The sequence below is a fragment of the Chrysochloris asiatica genome, unplaced genomic scaffold (assembly GCF_000296735.1).
Source record: "Chrysochloris asiatica unplaced genomic scaffold, ChrAsi1.0 scaffold00048, whole genome shotgun sequence".
Classification (NCBI taxonomy): Eukaryota; Metazoa; Chordata; class Mammalia; order Afrosoricida; family Chrysochloridae; genus Chrysochloris; species Chrysochloris asiatica.
In genome coordinates this window covers 10909462-10928367 of record NW_006408566.1, presented here as the reverse complement: position 1 = coordinate 10928367, position 18906 = coordinate 10909462, and the positions used below count along the sequence as shown (strand labels likewise).

General features: G+C 37.8%; 1 protein-coding gene across 1 annotated transcript in view; it reads left to right on the top strand.

Annotated features, from left to right (window-relative positions):
* UBE2U (ubiquitin-conjugating enzyme E2U (putative)) overlaps positions 1-18906 on the top strand; it is a 103201-nt gene that overhangs the window by 36287 nt on the left and 48008 nt on the right. Inside the window, exons 6-7 of the mRNA XM_006862502.1 lie at positions 3655-3703; positions 14482-14582. Coding sequence (XP_006862564.1) covers positions 3655-3703; positions 14482-14582 — 150 coding nt within the window. The remainder of the gene's footprint in view (positions 1-3654; positions 3704-14481; positions 14583-18906) is intronic.

The window sequence follows — 18906 nt, the reverse complement described above, 5'->3', positions numbered from 1 at the left end:
GCTATCATTTGGACATTTTAAATTATATATTTATAGCAAATAGTGCTCTAACAAATAATTCTTTGATAGGGGAATATTAGAATATTTTCTGTATCTATTTTCAGTAATGAAATGTTACAAAGATCTCTCCTGTAGTTTTTTTAAGCCAACCAGTGAGACATTTTTTTTTTTAAAGAGCATCAGAAACTGTAAGCATAGTATCTTTAAATGGTGTTCTTATGGATGGAGCGTGTTAGTTGGTGGTGTGCCGTGGAGTCGGTTCCGACTCATAGCTGCCCTGCACAGGGTTTCCGAGTCTGTAAATCTTTACGGGAGCAGAAAGCCTCATCATTCTCCCATGGGACAACTGGTAGTTTTGAACTTCTGACCTTGAGGTTAGCAGCCCAACTCGTAACCACTACGCTACCAGAGCTCCTTAAGACAAAGATACAATATCTAATTTTAACTCTTTGATCTATAATGGAAGTTTCTCAGGCTTCGTTTGTAATATCTCAGACCTTACTGGTCTAAGTCTCCTTTCCACTTGATTAGTACCTTGCTCAGCTTCTTTTCTGGAGAGCTCTCTCCCCTGGCATCCCTTTGGAGGGTCCAATGGAAATGGAAGGTCCTGAAGTCTTTCAATCTTTTCTGCTCTATTTAGCTGCTTGGTTTGCTCATTGCTCACCATTCTAGTGACCTCTTCAGTGTTAAATCCATTGACTTATGCTGTTTCCCCCATTATAGAGCAATGCTGCTAGCTCCTTTCTCCCGAGAATTTTCCCACAGCTGAGAGTTAGACACCTAACGATAGCGTTTTTTCATTTATATCTGCCCTGTCCCTCCAGTAACGCACAGGCTGGGGTAATCAGACCTGGGATCATTACCTCACCAGTCTGTAGGCCTTGCTGATCAGACTCCAGGAGCAGACTACCCCACAAGGAAGGTAAGCACGGGCTTACGTGTGCATATTTCACTGATCTGGAGTAAACAGTTTCCCATGTTGTTCACCACATCAGTGAACTCCATGGGAAATTGTCCACTACAGATCAGTAAGTAAGCACACTTACCTTGCTCACTGGGCACTCTATCCCTGTCAGGATTGTACATTTGAAAAGAGGCTTTGACTCTGTAGGAAGGTGCTGTGAGGTTGGGAGAGAGACAGATGCCAGCCAGACCTAGAAATAGAATCTTTGATGTGGTAGAAAAACATGAAATTGTTTGCTACAAATGAATAAACTCGTGCTTACTTGGTTTATTGGCTAATCTGACACTGTCAGACTTACTCTACCAAACTGATCTCTCACAGTGCTTTTTTTTTTTTTGTCTCTCCAACAGCCATTAGCTCTCTTCCTATTTCATTAGACAGGTCTGTACAATAGTGACCTAGTTCAAGTGTTCTTCCACAAAATTTCTGAGTCTGATGAAAATCAAGGGGATGTTATCCAAGCATCTCTTTTGGTCTCTTTGAATATGTTATAATTGTTATACAGTTCTTCTAACATTCCCTAATAATTTCGAAGCTGGTTTGTATACAGGAGTAGTACAACTTCACACTGATCTTCTGTGTGACTTACCAAAATACTAGAGCAGATCTACACTATTCATTACTGTATCCACTGCACCTAGAGCAGTACTGACCCTCAATAAAGACCTGCAAAATTACTGAATGAATGAATGAATGCTACACTATTGAGCACTATTATTGCAAAGAGATATTCTATATAACAAAACTGTCTATTTTCAGCTTAATGGCAATTTTAAAAGCTGGTTCTAAAGAGTTTTGTTTTTTTACAGTAACTGATTCTGTGCAAAGATTTTGTTTTGCCAACTTTGAAAGTCTATCCCTTCTAACACTGAGTGCTACCCACAGAAGCAACAGCTGCCTTTCAACACATGTGTCTGTTTCTTCTGGCATTTATGTTTCTAAGGTTATCTATACTAGTATTTCTGGGGTGCTCAGTTTTAGAAATGATTTTCAGACTTCTTATGAAACGTAAGAGATTTAGCTCTTATATTGCCATCCCCACATACCCTTCCTCTTTCTCATTCTAATATACTTACAGCACAATGATTAGTTACTTTATCATTACTGTGTAAATATTCGTCACAGGTCAGCCATGTATGATTGTTCGTTTTCTTGTACAAATGTCCTGATTTTTCATTTCCTTGTTTCTTACAGCTCTACCAACTATTCTTCCCCCATGTTTTCTGACAAAACTGTAAAATGACTCCCAGAATGGTCAAACACATAAGCATTCAATCAGCTCCCTTCCCCCCACTTGGAGATATCTTTCCTGTGTTATTTCATCCTTCTCCTTTAATTTTGAAGTGAGAGTTGTCTAGGCCTGCAGCACAGGTATCCTGGGACTCACCTTTTGTCTGTCTTCTGGGCTGGCATTCTTGTTTGATTCCTCATTTTACCCTTTCTTGGTGTTTGCGCTTTCATTTTCTTGTAGCACATCCTTTAGGAGCTCCTAAGAATGGATGCACAGGGGGCTATTTGTCTTGGTTTCCATGCGATCTTTCATGATGTTGACTTTGCTCAAATATCTAGTGATCTTTCGCTGTCCATTTATATGAGGGAACTACAATGAATTAGAAAGATCCGATGTTCTGTGAACTGGTTTTCTTAATTATAGGGTTATTCAGTGAGGGCCTGGTCATTTCATTCATTGATGGACTATTGGTCACACACTGGTCTTTACAGTAGTGAAGTAGTGAGTTGTCAGCTGCAAAATGGATGGTTTGAACCCAACAGCCACTTCACAGGAGAAAGTCTGCTTGCATAAAGCTTGTTGTTGTTATTAAGTGCTGTCGAGTCAGTTACGACTCATTGACACCTGCATAGAGTTTCTGAGGAGCAACTGGTGAGTTTGAACTGACCTTGCAGTTCAAACTGACCTTGTGGTCCAGTGCTTATCCTACAGCGTCACACCAGGCATAAATGTTATAGTCTTAGAAACCCCGTAGGGCAGTTCTCTGGGGTTGTCATGAATCAGAATTGACTCAATAGCAAGGGATTTCTTTTGGGGGGAATGTAAATTCTCATATCTGTACCTGGCAAAAAATAGACTCTAGCTGTTTACAAGTATATTCTGGAACCTAAGTAGGGAGAAAGAACAAGAAATCTGATATGTTCAATATGATTTATTAGATTGATCCCCTGTTTCAGTCATTTACCATACTCCTCCTTTGTACCTAGTATCCTCTAGATTTAAATCTCTTTGGTTCCATTTCTTCAGAGATTAAATATCCTCCTTTCTGCCTGGGTAAATTCACTGGGTTGTGCAAGATGAGGGTACAAGTCTTTTGGGTCTGTTCCATGCTCCTACTTTTAAAGAGATCTAGTACCTTTGATTTTTTAATATTTTCCTAAGTTCTGAAGTGCACATCAGCTAAGTTCCTAGTGATGTCCCCTCATCAAGAAGTGAGGTTTCACATTTTGATGACCTGTTAGGACAATTACCATTTGACATCTGTTTTCCACCTTGGAAAATAATGGACATGTGTGTTGTTGTTGTTGTTGTTGTTGGTTTTTTCTTGCTCTACTTGAAGTTTTATAATTAATTTCTATTCTTCAGTTACCATTTTATTGAAGCTTTGGAAAAAGGGCTATAAAGCCATATATTCAATTCTCCATGCTAACCAGAATCCTCTCATATTTTTTCTTTTCAGTGAAAAATGACAGTCTTATGCCAGCCAAAGAAACAGAGGAACATGTCAGGCAAGTTTGCCTTTACACTGTTCAATGTAGATTTATTTGCTAAAAAGCTTCTTGGTTTAAACTTTTTATAAATAACTTCTGTCACAATGGAACTTTCCTTTATTAAAAAAATCCAGTATAGGAAGTATGTGAGTATCTCTTTCTCTCACAATATCTTTTTGAATGTTAATATATTAACCAACATTTGTCTGCCATTTTGTCATACTGTGGTGGTTGGCATGTTGCTGTAACACTAGAAGTTAAGCCCATGGGTGTTGTAAAATACCAGCAGCATCCCCCACAGTGGACATCTTTCAGCAGAGCTTCCAGACAAAAACAGACTAGGAAGAAGGAGAGATGGACTACTTCCGAATATTTAGTCACTGAAAACTTTATGAATAGCAGTGAAACACTATCAGCACCACAATATTGAATATTGAAACCTAATGAAGAACACCAGAATATTGTCAGATATAGTGCCAAAAGATGACCTCCTCAGGTTGGAAGGCACTCAAAATGCTACTGGGGAAGAGCTGCCTCCTCAAAGTAGAATTCACCATAATGATGAGACTGGAGTAAAGTCCTTGGGACCTTCATTTGCTGATGGGCCACAATTCAAAATGAAGAGAAACAGTCATAAGCATCCATTAATAATCAGAACATGGAATGTATAAATTATGACTCTATTTACAAACTAGTTCTAAAGTGATATAGAAATATAGAAGACCTAGCATAACTGGCTTTTTAAAAATGTTTTATTATTTATTTATTGTGTTTTATTTTGGTTTGAAACTTTTTATTGTAAATTGAGTGAAGTTTTAGAGAGCAGATAATCAGTTTTACATTCAATAACTCATACACTTTGTTTCATCTCAGTGAATGCATCTTTTCCATGTAACAACAGTTATTTAACTTCTTCCCTGTGGTCCTTATTTCCGTTCTATTCTCTTTCCCAACCCTTCTGAACTGTGTTCTTAGGTAAATGATGTCCTTTTCATTCTGAATGGTTGATTGTTCCATGGCTAGCATACCTTACTAGTGTTGTTTCCCCCCATATATGCCTGTCTACCACTTGACTGAAATTTGGGCCAGAAGGTACATTCCATTCCAGACCTGAAGCATGGCTGAGGGCCATAGTCTCAAGTTCCTCCAGTCTATTTCTAACTAGTAAATCTGGTCTTAAATTTTGAGTTTTATTCCATATTTCCTCCCTCTCTCTCCGGGACCTCCTAACGAGATCCCTTTCAGAGCAATGGATGGTGGTAGCTGGGCATCATCTAGTTCTTCTGGTCTCAGGGTCATGGAGATTGATGTTCACATGTTCCATTAGGCCATTGGACTAATTGATTCTAAGGTCCTTTGATTTTCATCACTCTTCTTTCGTCCACACATGGAGAGACCAATAGTTGCACCTTAGATGACTACTCAATTTAAGACATTGCCTTTGTGGACTGTGTTATGCCAATTGATCAAGGTGTCCCCTGAGACTATGGTCCTGAGCCCCCAGGCCCAGAAAATCATTGCCTCCAAGTATTTAGAAATGTCTAAGAAGTTTTCACCATCCTGCCCCCTGTATATTCCACCACATTCATAGTTGTGTTTGTACAAAGGTAAATACTGATGTACAAATAACTTCTGTCAAATCCTTATATGTTTGTGGTTATACTCACACTCTCTCTTCCATCCTCATTCAGCATGTGTATCTGTCTATGTATCTACCTGTCGAACACTGCTGTTGCAGGGTTGAAGATATCACTATTTACCTTCATCCCCTTTAACATTTGCATTCCTCTTGTGTCTTCGCCTGTCTTCATCATTCTTCTGTCAAATTCCTTCTTGAATATTGTTTTCTCTGTCAACTGAGTTAATATGCAATATGAACTGAATAACCTTATAATTAAGAAAACCAGTTCACAGAACATCTGATCTTTTTAATTCATTGCAGTACAAAGAGTCCATTGTGGTGCTATAGGATAAGCACTGGACTGCTAACTGCAAGGTTGGCAATTCAAACCCACCAGCCACTTCTTGGAAATCCTATAGTAGGTCACTGTGTGTCAGAACTGACTTGATGACCCTTAACAATAACAACCCTCTAGCTAGTGAATTACTCTTCCTTCCTTTCTACCCCTGGTAACCATCAAATAATGTTTCTTTTAGCATGAAAACATTCTCTTGAGCTTTTAAATACACTATTTATCCTTTTATGATTTACTAATTTCACTCAGTATAGTGTTATATAGGTTTATCTGTATTATGGGGTGTTTTGCAGATTCATCATTATTCTTCAGTGTTGTGTAGTATATCTCCATTGTATGTATGTACCAAAGTTTGTTTATCCATTCTTCCATTGATGGGCATTTAGGATGTCTCCATATTTTTGCTACTGTGAATAATGCTGCAATTAACTTGAGTGTGCATATATCTACTTGTTTTATGGCTCTTATTTCTTGGAGATATCTAACAAGTAGAGGGATTGTGGGTCATGTGGCATGGCTGTTTCAACCATAACATTCTTGAAGAAGAATAACATTAGAGAATGTACACTCTCAGATAGAAAAACACACTAGGAAACTACAGTAAGCTTCACTCTGATTGGATCATTTAGGGTCCTAAATTAATCACTCAAGTAACCCTAATGGCACAATTCATTAAACTTTGGGTTGCTAACCTCAGGCTTGGTAGTTCCAACCCACCAACTGTTCTCTGAGAGAAAGATGAGGCTATACACTCCCATAAAGATTTACAGTCTTGGCATCTTAAAAGCTCATTAATGGCCTTCTAAAGTGCAGCTGTTGGTCTCTTCCTCTGCAGAGGAAAGAAGAGTGATGAAAATTGAAGTAGTTTGGAAAACTTTAGTCTAGATCCTAGGAACATCAGACTCCATGACCTGAAACCTGAAGAACTAGATGATACCCATCTATGACTAGCAACCCTGCATTAGAAGGTCTTCAATATAGTGGGAGAAAATGTGGAACAAAACTCAAAATTATATTATATAATTATATAAAGACCAGGCTTACTGATCAGATAGAAATTTCTGGAATCCTGAGACTATAACCCTTTGTGTTGCCCTTCAGGTGTGGAACTGAACTCATCCCCATTTACTCAACTTTCAGTTAGGCAATAGATCGATATATAAGGAGGACAACAACACTAGGGAGGTATGCACACCATAAAATGGTCGATCTTTCAAGATCAAAAGTGGAGCATTTACCAAGGACCAAATTCAGATAGGCTGGGAAAGAAGGAGGAATAGAAACAAGAAACACAGAGAGGAAGTGGGATAAGTGATGTTACCTTGTGTAGACTGCAATCAATGAGATAAAGGAAAACTTTTGGAACCTTCATTTGCAGATGTGGCACAACTCAAAATGAGAACAAATAGTTGAAAACATTCATTAATTTTTTAAAATGTGCAATGTACGAAGTATGAGTCTAGGAAAATAGGAAATCATCATAAATGAAATGGAGCACATAAAGATCAATATCCTAGGTGATGATGGTGGTAATGTTGTTAGGTGCCATGGATTCAATTCCAACTCATAGCTGCCTTCTATACAACAGAAACACTACCCAGCCTATGACTTCCTCACAATAGTTTATACACTTGAGTCCATTTCTGCTGCACTATACCAATCAGTCCATGCTGCTGGGAGTCTTCCTCTTTTTTTCTGACCTTACACTTCTGTAGGAACTCGTCCTGTCTAATAACATGTTCAGAGTCTGAGAGATGAAGTCTTGCCATCTTGATTTCTAAGGAGTATCCTGCTGTACATCTTCCAACACAGTTTTGTTTGTTTTTCTATGGTCTTCCTTCTTCACTGAGGGAAGAAGGCAATTTTCAATTGCCTCTTACAAAAATTCTTCCAAAATTTCATATGAGACAATTGAAAATACTATGGTGCAGCTTTGTCCTCAAAGTGACATCTTTGCTCTTGGGTACTTTAAAGAGGTCTTGTGCAGCAGATTTGTCTAATGCAATACGTCATTTGATTTCTTGGTTGCTGCTGCTATTCTGAGTGTTGTTCATTGTGGATCCAAGCAAAATGAAGTCTCTGACAACTTCAATCTTTTTTCTATTTATCATAATAGTCTCTGGTCAAGTTGTACGGATTTTTCCTTTCCTTACATTGGTTTGAAATGCAATTCATCATCACTTGCTTGAGTGTTTGGTGGGTAAATTTGAATAATAATGGTATTAACTGGTCTTCCTTGTAGGAATAAGGAGCACTGGTAGCATAGTGGTTACGAATCGGGCTGCGAAACTTAAGGCCAGCAGTTCAAAACTACCAGCCACTCTGCGGGAGAAAGATGAGGCGTTCTGCTCCTGTAAAGATTTATAGCCTCTCGGAAACCCTGTACAGGGTTGCTATGGGTTGGAACCGACTCGAAGGCACTTAACAACAACAACAACAACCATGTGGGAATATGGATATTATCTTATAACAGACTGAATTGAACTTCCAGATATAGCTTGAAATACTCTTTTTGACGATGAATGTGATGCCCTTCCTCTTCAATTTATCATTCCTGGCATAGGAAACCATATGATCATCAAATTCAATATAACCAATACCAAGGTTGACATTTCTACGCACCAGCTGCTCCTCAGTAACCCTGTATAGCGTGGCTAGGAGTTGAAAATGACTTGACAACACTTAACAACAACAACAATGCCTAGGATATTGAACTTTATGTGTTTCATTTAATTTTTGACAACTTCCAATTTTCTTATACTCATACTTCATACATATCATGTTCCAGTTATTAGTGAATGTTTGCAACTGCTTCTACTCATTTTTGGTTGTGATCCATTAGCAAATGAAGGTCCCTAAAGCATTACTCCATTTGTGTCAACTCTACTTTGAGGAGCCAGCTCTTCCCCAGTGATCTTTTGAGTGCCTTCCAACCTGAGGGCCTCATCTTCTGGCACTGTATTTGACAGTGTTTCACTGCTATTCATAAGGCTTCAGTGGCTAATCATTCAGAAGTAGTTTGCCTCTCCTTCTTCCTAGTCTGCCTTAGTTGAATTCTCTGCTAAAACCTGTCCACCATTGGTGATACTGCTGATATTTAAAACAAAAGTGGCACAGCTTCTAGCATCACAGCAACACATAAGCCACCACAGTATGACACACTGACAGATGAGTGGTGGGTCCAAAGACCTGGACTTAGAAAACCAAAAGGGGAAATCACACTCAGCATTTCTCTAGGTGAAAAAAAATACTGAAGAAAAGATTAAATCCTTGAGTTACAATATTAAAGGATTTTATGGGCAAACTATTGGATAATGCAGGAAACATCAAAAGAAAATCGAAGGAATGCACAGAGTCATTGTACCAAAAAAGAATTGGTTGATGCTAAGTCAAGAGGTATTTCAAGAGGTAACATCTAATCAAGAACTCATGATAATTGAGTAAAAAGCATAAGTTGCACTGAAGCCATTGGGGGAAAACAAGGCTCAAGGAATCAGTGAAATCCAAACTGAAATGTTCCAACAAGCTGATGAAGCTTGCTTGTTGGTACCAAGAAATTTGGAAGAAAGCTACCTGGCCAACTGTTTGAAAGAGATCCATACTTTGCACATTCTAAAGAAAGATGACACAGCAGAATGTGAAAAATCAGTGAACAATATTATTTATATCACATGCAAGTAAAAATTTTCTGATGATAAATCAAAAAGAGTTGCAGCATTACATTGAGAGGGAGCTACCAGAAATCCAGACTCAGATGAGCACTTGGATTTAGGGGTATCATTGCTGATGTCAGCTGGATCTTGGCTGAAAGCAGAGAATACCAGAAAAATATTTGTTTGTACTTTATCGAGTATGCAAAGACATTTGACTGTACGCATCTTAACAAACTATAGATAACATTGAAAAGAATGGATACTCCAGAACTTAATTGTGCTCATAACAAACCTATACATAAACCAAGGGCTCAAAAACAGCTAGGGAATAGTGAATGGTTTCAAATAGAGGAAGGTGTATAATAGAGTTGTATCCTTTCACCATACTTATTCAATTGGTATGCTGAGCAAATAGTTAAAAAAGTTAGACTACATAAAGAAGAATGAGGTACCAGTATTGGAAGAAGTCATTAACTACCTGTGATATATAGATGAGATAACGTTGCTTGCTAGAAGCGAAGAAGACTTGAAATAGTTACTGATGAAGATCAAAGACTACTGCCTTCCATATGGGTTGCACCTCAATGTAAAGGAAATGAAAATCATCACAACTGGAAAAATAAATAACAGCATGTGATAAATGGAGAAAAGACTGAAATGGTCAAAGACCTTATTTTGCTTGGGTCTGCTATCAATAATCATGGAAGAAGCAGCAGTCAAGAAATCAAAAGATGTATTAGACACACTTGCTACTAAAGACCTCTTTAAAATGTTAAAGAGCAAAGAGTTTGAGGACTAAGGTGTGCCTGACCCAAGCCATGGAGGTTGGCCCAGGATTGGACATTGTTTCGTTCTGCTGTGCATGGGGTCTCTATGAGTCGGTTCCAACTCGATGGCACCTAAAAACTACAACAACAACACATGCATGTGAAAGTTAGACAGTGAATAAGGAAGCTCATAGAAGAATTGATGCATTTAAATTTGGTTTTGGAGAGAAATATTGACTCTCCACTGCCAAAAGAATAATTTGTCTTGGAAGAAGTACAGTGTGAATGTTACTTAGAAGAGAGGATGCCGCAACATCATCACTTGTTCTTCGGACAATGTCAAGAGGAACCAGTCCTTGGAGAAGGACATCATGCTTGGTAGAGTAGAGGGTCAACAAAAAAGAGGAAGACGCCAGAAAAACTGACACAATGGCAGTAACACTGAATTGTGAGGATGGCAGAGTACCAGGTAGTGTTTCATTCTGTTGTGCATACGGTTGCTGTGAGTCAGAACCAACTTGATGGCACTTTATAACAGCATCCTATCATCACCTAAAACCCATGTCTGAAATCAAACTCATCTTCTATTTCAATTTCACTTAATGCTTACTATTAATAACAAGAAGTCTTCCATGTTGTAGAATGTTGACCCTCAGTTTTCTTCACTTTTCATACTCTATTAGGAAGCCTGTTTAGTCATTTATTGAGCATTTTCTCTTAGATGGACCTCCTCTCCTTTATAACCTTTGCTCCCACCTTGGGTTACCTCTCCTTATCTCCTTCATTTGTTCCCTCAGATTCAATCGCCCCCACATTTAATCTACCTTACATTATCCAGATTGTGTACTAATGCCAGATTAATTTTTGTTCCAATACACATTCCTTAAATTATCTGTTTTATTTTTTTTCAAGATCTTATGGGGGTACTCTATTACCTAGTGAATCAAGTCAATGGAATCAAATCTAACCTGTCCTCTGCCTAAATTTGATGGTCGTGCATTGCCTGGTTTCACGTACTTTATCAAGCACCCCCTCTTCTGAAATTGGAATTCTTCATTTGCCAATTGTCATCTTACTATCATTCTTTCCTCCAACAACCTCTATATGGCTGCACATGTACACACAATGTACTGTCTTATCTAAATTATTGCTAATACTGTCTCTCTGGCCCAGAATGTTCCTTCTGTTTTTTTGCTCTAGTCTCATATCCCAAGTGACTCTTTTCCAAAAGACTATGCTATCTCTGTCCTACATCTTCTTTGTGCTTATACCACTGCAAAAGAAATAGCCATAATTGTATTCTCCAAATGTCTGTGCTAAACCATGTGCACTTTATTATGTTGTATCTAAAGCTGTTCTATTTACTAGTCTAGTTATACATCTTATTTCCCCTATAGGATAAGCTCTGTTCAATTTTAAATTATGTCTTCTACTTTTTTATATTCATAAGGCCTATGATAATACTCAATAAATTCCTATTACTGGTTGAAACTATAAACACATGAATTTTTTTCATACTTACATGTATCCCTATAGCTTCATAGTTTATTTGAATAATAGTAAAATGTAGTTACTATTTTCTAATTTTAAAAAAACCTGTTTCCTTTATAGAATTGAAATGCAAGTATTCACAAATGTTTAAGACATACAGCTTTGTCTATCCAAACTATATTACAATTATACTTTTTAGGGTAACATTTTTAATTATTCTGGGGGAAAACAACCAACCCTGAAGGCTAACAGTTTGAAATTGAACAGGACACCCTTGGGAAGGGAGAGGGTCATGGGTCGTCCTCAAACAGACAAAAAACAATGGAGACGATTGTGCCTGAAGATGGTGTATTTTTTTTTCACTAGACAGTGTGTTGACAGTTTCCTTCCTCTTGGGTCATTGTTGTCTGCTAAGTGATCTGTGACAGCAAATTGATCACAAGCTTTTTCTTGCAAGAGATATAATGCAGCCTTTCATTTTGTTACCTCTGTTGCCAAATGTCGAAACATTTCATTGGCAAATTAATGTTAGTTTAGTATATCATTTAGAAGTATAAAGGTCTGGGAGCAATAAGAGTAATGATTAATTTATCTTCACCACGTTTCAGATTTCGACTTAAGTGTGATTGCAAAAGTAATAACACATTTGAAAAAATATTAGTTTTAAAATTAGATGTCAGTAATTGTGGTTTAAATAAATGAATACATTAACACACTTTGGTATTGCCCCCAGGAATTTGAAAATTGAGTCAAATATTGACTTTATGGTTCCTAGAATTTACCTATAAAATTCAAAACCACTTCACTTGTTCTAAGTGAAATGTAGCTTCTTCCTATAAAGTACTGTGAATTTAAACTGGGAAACGGACGTCAGGCTTTTAACATATGATATTTAGGCATCTATTTTTGCCAGTTAATTGCTTAGTTCACAAGTCTGAAAAATATCCTGAAGTGATGTTTTGCTTATAGAGTGTTGAGACGCTCTGTACTAAAAAGAAATAAAAAGGTGTAGCCACAGAGTTTCTGTTTGGGGTAATCAAAAGCTAGAGGTGTAAGTAGTGGTGGTGGTGGTGGGCCGTGGAGTCGATTCTGACCCATAGCGACCCTGTACAGGGTTTCCGAGGCTATAAATCTTTATAGGAGCAGAAAGCCTCTTCTTTCTCCTGCGGAACAACTGTTAGTTTCAAACTGCTGACATTAAGGCTTGCAGCCCGAATCATAACCACTACACTACTAGAGCTCCTTAGGTAGTGGTGATAGTCATATAATATTGTGAATGTCAACAATGCTTCTCAGTTGTATACTTAAGGATGATTAAAATGGAAAACTTCATGTTATATGTACGCTACCACAATAAAACTTGTTTGGTTTGTATGGAAACAATAGCCTCATGTGCGTGTGAAAAGTTGGACAATGAACAAGGAAGACTGCAAAAGAATTGATGCCTTTGAGTTATGTTGTTGGAGAAGAATTTTAAAGGTACCATGGACTGCCAGAAGGACATCCAAAATCTGTGTTGGAAGAATTACAACCAGAATACTTCGTGGAAGCCAAGATGACCAAACTCCATCTCTCATACTTTGGACATGTTGACAACGGGGATCAGTCCCTGGAGAAGAATATCATGCTTGGTAAAGTGGGGTGTCAGAGAAAAAGAGGGAGACCCCCCAATGACAAGGATTGGCACAGTGACAGCAGCAATGGGCCCAAGTATAGCAACGATTGTGAGGACGGTGCAGGACCGGGTGTTGTTTTACTCTACTGGGCACAGGGTTGCTATGGATTGGAACTGACTCAAATGCACAATCACCAACAACAACAATGGAAAAAACATGTTGGGAAGGCAGTTATTTGGCTCCTTTTTAGTTCCTATTTAATATTTTAAACAATTTTTGCCATCCTATCCTATACAGGACTCCGATTATGGAGTCCTAGTGTGGCACTGTGGGTTAATGCGCTGCACCATAGAGTCAGTTTGAACTGCAAAGTCAGCAGTTCAAACTCACTATTCGCTCCTTGGAAACCCTATACAGGGCACTTAATAACAATTACAACATAGTAATAGAGCAGGAAAGGGAAAGCGTAGTAGAAATACCATATTTTGAAGCAGTTGTAGGAGTCCTGGTAGCATAATGGATAATGAGCTGGGCTGCTAAACTACAAGGTCAGTAAGTTCCAATTACCAATCACTCCATGGGAAAAAGAGGCTTTCTGTTCCCAATGAAGCTTTCTGTGTGCGTGATTTACAGCCTCAAAAACCCTTTTAAATGGTCCTTATGAGTTGGAACTGGCCGAGTGGTACACGACCACCACCACCAAAGCAATTAAGGTACACAATAATATGCTTTTCTAAGCAAGGAACCCCTTTGCACTAGTTTCCTATGAAATTTACATATGCATATTTACACTGGTACATTACATGTGAAACTGTGTATTAGAAAGGTGGTGTTTCTTCCCACCTTTGGAAGTGGCCATGTTCTTTGCAAAATTAAACCAATCTCAATTCTGGTGTTTTGTTCTCTCCTTATGATAAAAAGGTGATTTTCCTAAAATTTGAAATAAATGTTTAAGGCTTCTTCTATTGTAGAATGAGAGCACATACAGATATAATACTTTTCTTCCTAAAGTTCTTCTTTAATGGGAGTCATGAGAGACAGATACTTTCAGACCTATATTTTTCTTTTCTTAATATATATTTGGATACACATTTACCTTTACTATTAAAAAGTGATTTCTATAGATGGTCTTCTTCTGACTGGTTTTCTTGTGATGAAATGAATATGTTGGGTACACTACAAAATTTACAAGTCTTATGTTTTGTGTTAAGATACTGTTCTCTGAACAGCCCACTCTGAAAAAAAAATATTTTTTTAAATGAATTTGCAAACTACTCATTGTCTGATTTTAATTTATATTTCCAGATCAGTTCAAGCTGTTTCATTTGACGAGTATCATGAGACCTGGTCTGGAATAGCCACGTCAAAAGCCAATGAATATTATAGAACTTCATGTAAGGTGGTCTAGTATTAAGCCTGTGCCCTTTTGGTATATACTAATCTCCTAATTATTCTCAGCTTGTCTTGTTTTCAAAGACTAACTGACACATATTTGCAATGTGAGGGTGATAAACGTTTCTGTTGGCTTTGTACATTCATTCATTCAACAAGTTTTCATTTAGATTCTCTTTTGTATAGAACTCTAGACTAAAATCTGATTAAAAACCAGAAGGAAAGATAAGCAGTTGAAGTAATAAAAGATGAAGTTTTCAATCATGAAGTTTATTTTACTCCCTTCACCCTAAGAAGACTTCATAAAAGGAGAAGGCCTTTTTTTTGTTTTCTTTAATTCTAAACACAATTATTCTTAAAACCAGAGAAAGTACCCATAGTACAACCCTGTATAGAGTTTGGAACTTGAACAACTGACATTGCTGTTCAAAAACAACTTTCAGTCCAGCATGTTAACCCACTGTGCCACACCAGAACTGTTTAATTTGGTCAGTCTAGAAGGAGAGAAAACATCTGTTACAACCATACTAGGGAGTCCTGGTGTGGCGCTGTGGGTTAATGCGCTGGACTGCAAATTCGGTTTGAATAAAAGGTTGGCAGTTCAAGCTAACCAGCTGCTCCTTGGAAACCCTATATAGGATCGCTATGGGTTGGAACTGACTCGACAGTGCTGAACAAGAACAACCATCATACTAAAACCCATTTCCATCCAGTCAATTCTGACTCATGGCAACCCCATGTTGTTTAGTGTAGACTGCTTCACAGGATTTTCTTGGCTGTAATCTTTATGGAAATAATTCACCAGGGCATTCTTCCATGGAGCCAATGGGTGGGTGTAATTGCAAACCACTTGCACCCCCCAGGGACCTTTTCGCGTCACACATCAGGAACTGAAATGACAAAATGAGTCAGCTGGACAACTTCCTGGTCCTATTTATTCAAATCTTTAGAATACTATTGCATTATTGGAAGTAGGTTCCCCAATCGACACATGCTTACCAAAATGTGACTTTGCCTCAATCATTTGCTAAAGTGATGCATTCTAAAGCTACCAGTGATTTCCCAAGTCCCAATAACTTGTTAGTCCTTATCTGACTTGAAATTTTATCATTTATACCTTTCTTGATTTATAAGACACCCTATGTCTATGGCTCCCCTCCTTCCTTCCTGAGCTCTCCTCTTCCTCTTTTTTTAGCAATCATTTCTTTGTTTGGTTCTCTCTATGTGCTCTCTCTGGAAGACTTTATTTACTGCCACGATTTCATTACCCTGCATTCCAGTGATCCCTAAAGCCACATTTCCAGCCTGACTTGTCTTCTGAGATCTACAGAAATACTCCTATGTACCGCAGTGCATTGGGTATCATAACTGCACATGTTACAGACATCTCATATTTAAGATGCGCCAAAGTGAATTCATAATCGTCCCCCTAAAACATGTCATTCTTCCTTTTTTACCTTTCTTGGTTAGTGATTGATCACCATTCTTTTTTTGGTAATTTTTTATTGTGAATTGAGTGAAGGTTTACAGAGCAGATCATTAGTTATACCTTCAGTAAATCATGTATTTCGCTTCATTACAGTGATTGCAATCCCCTCCATGTACCATCAGTTAACAGTATTTACCTCTATTCACTTTCTCTATTGCATTCTGCCCTGTGTCTCCTGCTACCTTCATCTTTCCTCTGCCACTTTCTTCTTGTTGTATGTTGCCTTCCTTTTCACACTTGTTAACATATATCTATCCTCTAGCCTATAAATAATTTTTCCTTCCCCAAACCCACTGTAACCATAAAAAAACCTTTTCTTAAATTTTTTTTTTTACAACATCAGTCTCAACAATATTTGTCTATTGTGATTGGCAAATTTTACTCAGCATAATGTCCTCCAGGTTCCCCCATGCTATGCAGATTCATCATTCTTCACTAGTTACATTGTATTTAGTTGTGTGTTTGTACCAACATTTGTTGAACCATTCTTCTGTTGATGAACATTTAGGCTGTCTCAATCTTTTTTATGTGCATCCTGTAGATTGCAAACTGAAGGATCCTGTTTTCTTCATCCATTCTACTCTTTCTGCACTGGGTTCATTTTGTTTGTGGGCTTTCTTTTTCATATTCATTCTGTTGTGTTAAAGTTTATTAAAGCTTTCTGATTTTTCTCTCTTTCTTTAAAAATCTTGGGCAGGTTATTAATTTTCTTTGAGGTTGCCTTATAATTTATCATTTTTTTCCCTCTTTAAAACATATCTTGAAATCGACTTGACTTTCTTGCCAACAATAGCAGACAGCACTTTTTTATCATCCCATTGTCTTCTTGTCTGCATGGTTTCTCCTGAGAAATCAGAGCTTAGTCCTATTTGGGGTTCATTCAGGTTTTTGTATGCTTATCTTTTCATCTCTCAGGATGTTTAGGAAGTTTTTTCCCAATAACTTTTCAACAATTTTCTCTGTACTTTCTATTGTCTCTTCCTGTTCTGAATTCTGATCACCGATAAGTGTTTCCTCTTCATGGTGTCCCACGTAACTTTGAGATCAGTAACTTTCAGGCTTCCTTTGGATTTTTTTCATTCTTTTTTCTCTGATTGTTCTTCTAACATACTAGTATTGAGAGATTTATCTTTAAGCTCACTAATTCAGGCTTCCATTGCTTTGAATCTACTCCTTTGCCCTTTCAATGTAATGTCCGTTTCTAAAATCTTAGAATTAATCTTCTGGATTTGTAATTGCTGTTTTGATATTGTTTTTAAATTTTGCACTTATTTTGTCTGTTTGTCTTGTAGTGTTTTCCCGAATTCTTCTAAAGTTTTTCTGTGTTCTCCTTGATGGCACCTAACAACAACAGGTTTGTTTTACTTTAAATACTTCTATATCTGGTTGAGTTGTGGGTATTGTTTTCATATATGGTAATCTCAGGTTGCTGTCTGCTATCAAGAGTTATAGACCCTGCAAAGCTGTACCTCAAATATGAAGACAAAATTAGGATGTTTCCTTAATCTTTCTGTCAATCCTTTGAAGGTATCTAAATGTCAAACTTTTGAATTTTTTTCCAGTTAGTTCCATTACCTTTTCTTGCTCAGAAAAGTTCTCTCACTTAGCACCTTGGTCATTTGTTTAAACCATCCTCTCTTGTCTCTTCATGTGAGCTAAAATTGTTTGTTGTCTGTGGCATTGTGAGGTTGTCATGTTTTATTTATTTGATGATTGTATGTTGATTTATTCTTAGGCTTTGACCAACTGTCTCCTGTGGGTGGAGTTAGGGAATGGAAGGATGTATACATCATTCTCATTCACCATTCATGCACTTCAGTTTAGGGTAGGCTTCATAGATGTTGGCTGCACTCTATGGTTGATCAAGTGGCATAAAAGCTGGTATTGGCTCTTGTCCAGTGATTGGAGCTGCAGTGTGTACAGTTGTGACTAGGCTGTATGGACATAGTTGCTGTGTCTTGTTGTTAAGTACCGTGGAGTCAGTTCTGACTCACAGTGACCCTGCACAGGGTTTCTGAGGCTGTAAATCTTTACGGGAGCAGAAAGCCTCATTTTTCTCCTGCAGAACAGCTGGTAGTTTCAAACTGCTGACCTTGAGGTTAGCAGCCCGATTCGTAACCACTACACTACCAGAGCTCCTTGTCGCTGTGTCTTACTGGGTGATAAAGAGAAAACCTTTCAAAAAAATACTCCATGTCTGTAATTATCTTGCGATAGACCTGTAGCAAAAAATCCTTGTACCTGTGTGGTCCAAGGCCCAAATCATAGACATTTCCCTGGACTTCATTATCTCCCTCATGAAGCCTTGGTTTTATCCCAGCAACTGTATGAATGCTTTCCTTCTGTTCTACTTCTAGGACCACTGCATTCATTTGGGGCCCCTTTATATCTTGTGTGTCATTGTGATAGTCTCCTGATTGGTTTCAAGAGAACAAAATGTCCCCCCAAAAATAGCGTTTAGTTTTCTTAGGGCACAAATCAAGGCAAAAAGCTGTAGGAACTTAACAAATATATGAGCGTAATTCAAGATGTTTGTGAAAAATTTCCATTATATTTAATGCCATTTTTCCATGATTTTTTTTGGATGCATCTTTATATGTATGAATATATGTGCATATATATATGCTTATGTATACGTGACATGTATATATATATATATATTGTTATTGTTGTTACGTGCTGTGGAGTCAATTCTGACTCATAGTGACCCTGTAGAGGGCTTCCAAGGCTGAAAATCTTCATGGGAGCAGAAAGCCTCATCTTTCTACCACGGAACAGCTGGTAGTTTCGAACTGCTGACCGTGAGATTAGCAGCCTGGTTCATAACCACTACACTA